General features: G+C 39.3%; 1 protein-coding gene across 1 annotated transcript; it reads left to right on the plus strand.

Moving 5' to 3' along the window:
* Positions 1 to 5,795: 5,795 nt before the first annotated feature.
* glulb (glutamate-ammonia ligase (glutamine synthase) b) lies at positions 5,796 to 8,815 on the plus strand. The gene is made up of 7 exons (XM_043242363.1): positions 5,796 to 5,951; positions 6,475 to 6,658; positions 6,734 to 6,895; positions 7,150 to 7,296; positions 7,379 to 7,506; positions 7,637 to 7,836; positions 7,943 to 8,815. Exons 2-7 carry the CDS (start codon positions 6,493 to 6,495, stop codon positions 8,256 to 8,258), a joined length of 1,119 nt encoding a protein of 372 aa, XP_043098298.1. The 5' UTR covers positions 5,796 to 5,951; positions 6,475 to 6,492; the 3' UTR covers positions 8,259 to 8,815.

Genomic DNA, 8,815 nt, shown 5'->3' on the forward strand with positions numbered 1-8,815 from the left:
TTACTTATTTACATAAAAAAGTTTTGGGTCAGTAGGATTAAAATCTACGATTAACAATATTATCAAATAACTGTAGACTTAGTGAGCATTAGATGTCTCTCTATATTTTTTAACTCCAAAAATATATATTTATCTTACTGTCAGTTGCATGGGAAAACAAATTACATGTTGCATCATTGTTCTAAGCTGAAAAGTCACTGTAATGTATTAAATACAGATTTCAAAATCATCAAGCTCTAACAGTCTACTTTTTAAATGCTCCAGTTGATTGTCTTCTTCAGACATAATTATGAAAGGAGGACAGTATGTTGATGGCAAAATATGACTCTTTTGCACATCGAAAAGCTCCATCACTTGTTTTAGACGGACACACGCTTATCTCAGATTTTTGCGCAAGACGGGCAAGACTCGGATACATCCAGTCCTCTCTATTCCATGAAATATGCATGCTGATAACCCAAGAGTGTCTGTCTCCTTAATTAATGATCCCAGCACATCCTGTTTGTGAAATCTCAGTTTAAATCACTTGATATTCCATTCACAGATCTATACAAACCCACCTGGGCCGGTCAGATGTACCCTCCAGGTTTCTCTAGTGAAGTGGGACAGTGGCTAATCTGTAAAATATCTATAAATACGTTTTTAATAACAAAATTTCTATTGAACATCAGTTATTGAGAGATTTGTACTAAGCATTTCAACAAAGTACTATATCTAAGGCTCATGTATGGGCTAAAAAAAAGGTGATTTATACTGCAAGTAAATGGATCTTTTCAAGTTGTTTTTATGGGGTTGCTGCCATGAAGGAATCCCAGAGTCCAAGTGCACATGACATTTGTGATAATCGTTTAGATTCAGAGTGATTGTCAGAAACTAATCCATCTCACTGCTCATTTTCCTCACATTTTTTTAATACCAGAATGACATGCAAATGTTATCCTGATTACGCAATATATAAATATATATATGCAATGTGTATTAAAATGCAGGGGACCCGGGTCTGACACATACAGTTGTTTTGTCTGACAATGTGACAAGAAGGTTGCCACAGAAGTCTGAGTATTTAATCACATTACATTTTGAATACAGACGTCATATATTAATTTGCAATATCTTGTAATAAATGTATCGCCTAAATGACTTTTATTGTTATTCTTCTATGCTTCTATATAAATAATTGCACTAAAATAAATGAAATGTCTTGCTTTCTAGAAAAATGCCTATAAATGTCTTGAGAAGCAAACTTTTGTAGCAGAGATGCAAAACTAAGACTTGTCTTTTTCTTGTTTTAGATCAGAAACCTCTCTAAATTTATGCTTAAAATAAAAAAAATATATATATTTTTTTTTTACATTTACCATGGGATATTGTTTCAAGAAAACAAGATATATTAGATTAATTTTTCATTTATTTACTTACTACCTTCAATGTAACTCAGCGAGTCCCTTGATGGAGTTCACACAGAAACTAGGAAACTGGCATCATGAAAAAACCGAGTCCCTCATTCCTCCTCAGACTGAACTAGCCACTTTCTTTCTCCGTCATCATGCAGCCTATAACAGTAAGGCAACAAGTTGCAGTGAAGATCTGATTTCCCGATAGTGTTATCATGTACACAGAGCTGGACCGATGTGAGATAAACTCCTCTTTGATTTCATGTCAGGCTTCCAACCTGCTCTGGGCGATTTCGTTGCCACGAGAGTCTGCTCAGTGTGTGTTGTGTGCAACAGCGAAACAAACAAGAAAACAAATAAAAACACAGCAGAAATGCCAACCATTGAGTCGGCACCATCTGGGTCTACGTCTGATCTTAGTTTGTGTTTGTGTTTGAATCAAAGCTCTCGTGGGAAGCTCCTGTCAGTCTCCACCTCCCTCAGTATAGGTTATTGTGGTGCATTGCAGAGTCTGATGATGACTCACCCACAGGTTTCACTGATCACTGGAAATTGAAGGGAGTGAGAACATTACTTATTAACATTAGCGTTTAAATCCAGTTCGGGAAATTGATGCTACAAGTCACGCAGGACTGTGACGGCATTCAAAAGCTGCCGAATGCATGTTTTTACATCTATACCCAATTATGAACCGTACCTTCAACTGAAGATCCAAAGCATGCAGAGAGAATGGTCACCGACAGACCACCGTAACTTGCATAATGTCTAACGCATTACATTTTGTTGAGATTGTTACCATGACACTGAGGCTGTGGTTAACTGCACTTGAACGCTCCGGTTAGTTTACAGTAAGTGCGACCTCACTGCATCGACAGCTCTGTGTAACCACAGCAATATTCATATTCAAGCCCAGCTGAGTAATTATCTCACGGAGGAGAATCAGAAAACTGGCCTGTCTACTGGGCTCTAACCTCCCGGCTCATTAGTCTCTGTGCATTAATTAAGGAAACATATTCCTCACACTTCTGCCTGGGTGACAGGGTAGTGCCGTGATGTGATTCACTCCCTGCTGGATTCCACACGGTGCCTTTTTCGACATCTTTGGAAGGTTGCCTTATTATATACATCTTTGAAGGTTGTTAAATATATATATATATATATATAGTAATTAAAGTTAAAGTTTGGGTTTTGAAACAACTCAGTGGTCTCTGTGACTATGAAAGCCTGCCTTAAAATTCACATTAAAGAGCATACCTATTGTTTTGGTATTGACTCAAGAGTCCTGTCAGAAATGCCATGAGATCGGTTTGCGTGTGACTGAAGCAGACGCTTACGTTGTGTGAGGTTAGAGGATGGGGTCAGAGGAGACGATGTCTCATTTTTTTTTCTTTCTGATGGGCAATGAGTCATCCAGCTCTACGTCACTGGACAGTGGTTTGTAGTCCGCGTGCATCTGAATGAGAAAGAGAGAAAGAGAGAAAGAGCGCGAGCGGGCGGCGGGAGCGCGCGCGCGGGGAGAGACTCGTGTAAATGTTTATATCATGATCCTATAATGTTACCGTCTAAATTCAATGTCACGATGCAGTGCGGAAACTCCGCAGTTGAATAAAAACGGCCGTTCTCTGTGGCTCTTTGGTAAACAGCAAGTAAATATTTATGTTTCGTACATTTTCAAGGTGAGCGTGTATTTGTTTGCAGACTTCGCCGTAAACGCTGGATCTCAGGCGTTAGCCTCGTAAGCAGGACATAAATAAAGTACAGAGCGACACCTTGTGGATATAACTCTCAGTCGTTTGAGTTTCCGTTCATTAAGTCCTATTCATCAAGACAAATGGATCGTTCCAGCTTTATTTTTTAATCCTCTTAACTTAATTAAAGAATTATAGTTAATTATATAGCATTTGTACTAATTCATTAGTTAGCATTATTGTTAGTCGTGATAATATTTATGTGTAAAACAGGCACATTTTAGTAATTTAACTAAAAGATCACACAGCTTTACTCAAATGGCTGGGAGAAGCGCAGATACACTTAATCAAGAGCCTGTACCAGTACCAATAACTGTTTTCATTCCTCAAAAACAAACATTTTTCTTTTTTTATAGTCCATGTGATATAAGCTATAATATCCAATATTTTGCACATATTTTTATCTTTCTCTAATAACTGACTACTTTTTTAAAAAATAGTAGGAAACAAAGATTGCTTAATTAATTAAATATTAATTTGTTACATTTATATAGTGCTTTACTCAAAGCGCTTTACATGGAAGGTATTGATTCATCTGCTGTTCTCTCTAACATCTTCCCTTTCGCACCCTCCTCCAGGTCTTCTCACTTTTAATAACTGGAAATACTCAACCCACTCTTCCCTATTACTTTGAGTTTCATACTATTATGGTAACAGCTCCTGTTAAACTCCATATTGTAATGATTCATTGCCTTCCCGGTCAACATGACAACTTTACAGGTAAGCTGTATGGGCTGCTGTCCTCGTTATCTGTGGATGATAATCCAACTGGAGAATCTTAAAGCTGCAGACTTTCACTTCCGCTCCTGGCTTCATTCGATCTCAATCGAATTTAATTTACATATGCAGTTGCGTCACAGACGACGTTTGGTAAAACCGTTCTGAGTTCTTTATTATACTGAACCTACATTTGACTGCCTGTGCATGCTTTCACCTTCTGTTCTTCCTCTGTAGTGTCACCTTCTATTCCCTCACCCATCCTATGGAGGAGAGGCATCCAAAGAACATCAACTGGCCACAGGAGTTCTTTGACCCTTCCTCTCCACAATACACACTCCACTACACAAGCACATGGTTTCTCCTACCACTGCTAACTTTATTTACTACTTTATTTATCCCAGTAGCACAGTCCACAGTCCAGCACCATCTCTCTGGACTTGCAGGTGGTTGCAGTCCTTGATCAGATTTCTAGATCTGTCCATTCCTAACAAACCTTTGCAGGTGACAGGACTGAGTTGGAAGTCTGATGTGTACAGGGTGAACAAGACCGGAGAGAGCACAGTCCCTTGCGGTCACACAAACTGACGTCTGCCTGTCAGATAGTCCATGATCCAAGCCAGCAGGTGTGAGCCCGTGCCCATCTCTGTCATTCTGTCTCTGAGAAACAGAGGCTGAATGCTGTTAAATGCGCTGGAGAGGTCCAAAAGTGTAATTCTTGGAGCCCCGCTGGTGAGAGAGGGATTGGTGCAGCATGTATATGATGGCTTCCTTCAAACCCACATTCTGCTGCATACAAACTGCAGAGGGTCAAGGACATTGCTCACATTGCTCACATCACCATGAACTCTTTACCTGAACAGTTTATGCTGTTCGTAATATGGCATCAATGTAATCCTTGACCATCAAAACATAGGTGTAGACGTCACCTTTTCTGCGTTACCATGTTTTGGTTCAGGAGATATTACACAAAATTCATCATTTTGTTTTTTGGCGAAGGAGAATGGTCATGGCAACCACAAGGTGATTTTGCGGTGGCTCCATCTCTGAAAATGTTTAGGGTCACAAACTATACAAATGTGCTACGTATCATGCTTTTATGAAAATGTGAACATTATTTTCACATTTCATCTGGACTAATATATCATGTCATCATTTAATAATATGCTCTATTGTACACGCTTTTAAAAGAGTCGCGAGCAAAGAATAGGCTACAGTATTATATAATTATATGTGATAATAAAACTCTCTTCGTCCAGTTTCATCTAGATACAAGAGGGCATTATTATCACTTCAACATGATTTTCACACCAAATTTGACCTTTTTTTCAACCAGTATTTTTTTAAATATTTTTTTTAATCTAAATTCAGGTATATCAGTTGTAAATTAAACCTGTAAAATACAGTGATGTCCGAAAAGTCTAAGGGCACTAATGAATATATATTTCATATATAAATATACACATTAAAATAAATAATATTCATTATATCATAACTTCAAATATTCTGTTTTATAAATGTAAAACCTTATTTACTCATTGTTCATTTATTCATTCTTGTCGGTCTGTATTTTACACTGTTTATTGTAGTTTTCTGCTAACCACTCTTTCTCGAGCACGACTTCTTGTTGTTTCGACAGAACCACTAGGGGGCGTGATGGACCAGTGCTTCGTCGCCTGTTCTCCTTCACCTCGACAGTCGTTTTTCTGGCGGCAGGTATAATGAGCAGTGTCTTGTCAGTACACGGTCAGTACATCGGTACACGTTCAACTCATTTTTAAAAGATTATGTAAAAACATTTCCCTCAACAAACGTGTTTTCGTCCTTTGTCTAACAAAGACTCGTGAGGATGAACAGCCTGTTTTCCACGGCGTCCAATGAAACGCTCCTTTAACGTGACGTCACCCAGCCACGCTCCAATCACGTCTCACTCCGTCCAATCAGGAGCGGAAGGACCCGAGCCCCTCTTTAAAAGTTCGGCCAAAGCAGACGATGTTTGTTAAGAGGATGAGAGACAAACAGGCAGGATTATTTTCTAAAACCCTCTGGAAATACTGGCACTCTTATAGTGACTGTTTCTTCTCGTTGATAGGTATGTATTTTGTTGATTGATTAATCCATTTGCGCTTGTCGTGGTAACGTGGCACGACCTTTTATAATTAAATGCGTTTTAAATATGGGCTTGTTTCAATCGGAAAGGTTTAAGTGAGTGCTTTCATATTTATTAGGTTAAAATCGAGCACTGTACTGTTCAGTTTTGTGTTATCCTTAACTGCTTTGTTTGTCACGTTTGATGCCATCCCAACGATATGTTGCATCAGTATGTCGTGTTATACCGAGCAGTCAAATGGCCTAACGTTAGTAGAATGATGTATATCTTCACTACGGCTTTATGAGTTCCTTCTGAAAGTTTCGTTGTTCTGTCAGGGGTAATTACGTTGATGAGCATTTCAGCTTGATGAAATTAGTGAGACACTATTCGTTACTTACTCCCATTGTCATTGCGTAATGGGCCCGAGCGGCTCCACCGGTCACGTTGTTTCTGGCAATAGGGGGGTTCTTGCTCTCTTTTTATTGTCTTGAACGTTTGTGTTTACAACTGTGTCTGTTATTAGGTTTGATATAGCACCACCATGGCCACTTCAGCCAGTTCCAAGCTGAGCAAAGCTGTAAAACAGCAGTACATGGACCTCCCTCAGGGAGACCAAGTTCAAGCTATGTACATTTGGATTGATGGAACCGGAGAAGGATTGAGATGCAAGACCAGGACTCTAGATTCCGAACCTAAGACCATTGAAGGTAATTACTGCGTTCAAGCTGTTAAATGAACCACCATCTGTGTTGCTAAAAGAGTTTATTTATTTTTTTGTTTAGATCTTCCTGAATGGAACTTTGATGGCTCCAGTACGTATCAGTCTGAGGGGTCCAACAGTGACATGTACTTGATCCCGCAAGCCATGTTCAGAGACCCCTTCAGAAAGGACCCCAACAAACTGGTTCTGTGTGAAGTCCTCAAATACAACCGCAAACCTGCAGGTGAGTAGGTGTAAAATACCATAATTGTCACATTGGATATAGTAGAATATACTTTTATTGGCCCATTTTGCATGACGTTCATCTTGGACTTCGTGACATGGCCAGTGTACGCAATACAGCTTTCATGATACTCTGAATCAATTTATTCATAAAAAATCTCTAGTGCACTAAACAACCATCACATCTTTGGCACAGTTGGTGCAAAATAAATGTAAATATTAAACATTGTTTTGTTGTTTGCTTTTCTCTTTAAGAAACCAACCTTCGTCAGATTTGTAATAAGGTCATGGATATGGTGCAGAACCAGCATCCTTGGTTTGGAATGGAACAAGAGTACACTCTTCTTGGCACAGATGGTCATCCATTTGGTTGGCCCTCCAATGGCTTCCCTGGACCTCAAGGTAGATGTCAACTTTGAATACAAGGTTTTTAAATGGCTGGAAAACTTCTGTTTAGGAGAATTTAATAGTTTTTTTTTATTAGGTCCATACTACTGTGGTGTGGGAGCTGACAAGGCATATGGACGAGATGTTGTGGAAGCCCATTATAGAGCATGTCTGTATGCTGGAGTAAAAATCTGTGGCACCAATGCTGAAGTCATGCCTGCACAGGTAAAGTCTTCCGTTTGGGGAACTTGTAAGAAATTGATTTAATTTTGTTTGGGTTTACCTTGTATGCATTTGTGTGTACTGTAATCAAGACAACTTCAGCAACTTGGTTTTTTTTTTTGTTGTTCTTCAGTGGGAATTCCAAGTTGGCCCTTGTGAGGGAATTGATATGGGAGACCATTTGTGGGTTGCCCGCTTCCTGCTTCATCGGGTTTGTGAGGACTTCGGTATTGTGGCCTCTTTTGACCCCAAGCCCATTCCAGGGAACTGGAATGGAGCTGGATGTCACACCAACTTCAGTACGAAGGAGATGCGCGAGGAAGGGGGTTTGAAGTAAGTTTGTAAAAGGAAGGCTATAGTCTTGTCAGTTCTACAGTCACTGGGGACATTAAAATGGTCATTGGTTATGCTAATAAAATCATTTTTTTTTTCTTTTTAGGTACATTGAGGAGTCAATTGATAGGCTGGCTAAGAGACACCAATACCATATTCGTGCCTACGATCCTAAAGGAGGGCTGGACAATGCCAGACGACTGACCGGCCATCACGAGACCTCTAACATCCATGAGTTCTCTGCTGGAGTGGCTAACCGTGGTGCTAGCATCCGAATCCCAAGATCTGTGGGCCAGGAGATGAAGGGCTACTTTGAAGACCGTCGTCCCTCAGCCAACTGCGACCCGTACGCAGTCACTGAAGCTCTTGTACGCACATGTCTGCTCAGTGAAGAGGGTGAAGAGCCAGTGAAATACAAGTGACATGTTGGACTGAAATGTCGCTCTTTGTAATGAAATATCTTGCTGACGCCTTGTAATTTTTAGTTTGTTAGTCTGTCTAAAATGTGGGATGGAACTAAATGTATCACTTCCCTGTTTATTTGTTGTAGAAACGCACAATTGGTCAGTTTATGCCACCGTTTTAGCTTTCTCACTGCCAGTGTTTTTATATCAGGTTTGTGGATGTAATACCAGATTCTGGCAGAAATAATAGTTTTGATAGACAGAATTTTGCACCTATGATGATTACTGCTACTTGGCCTTTTAAAGCTGTTCTTTTGTCAAACTCTGAATTATCAAATTTAACATGGTTTTTATAAACTAACTGTAGATATTTTAATGCTTTGTAGTCAGTTTTAGAATTGTATTCACAAGGTTGTAAATTATGGTACTGTTTCTCACAGGGACCAAAATGCATTGTTTATAACTGATGTCTGACTGTTCACAGGGTGTGCATTTTTATATTTGCACTACCATGGTTTAAAAAAAAAACAAAACACTTGACTCTTTACATTAAAACATCAAGATTTTTACTAAAA

This window comes from Puntigrus tetrazona, chromosome 6, assembly GCF_018831695.1.
Source record: "Puntigrus tetrazona isolate hp1 chromosome 6, ASM1883169v1, whole genome shotgun sequence".
Lineage (NCBI taxonomy): Eukaryota > Metazoa > Chordata > Actinopteri > Cypriniformes > Cyprinidae > Puntigrus > Puntigrus tetrazona.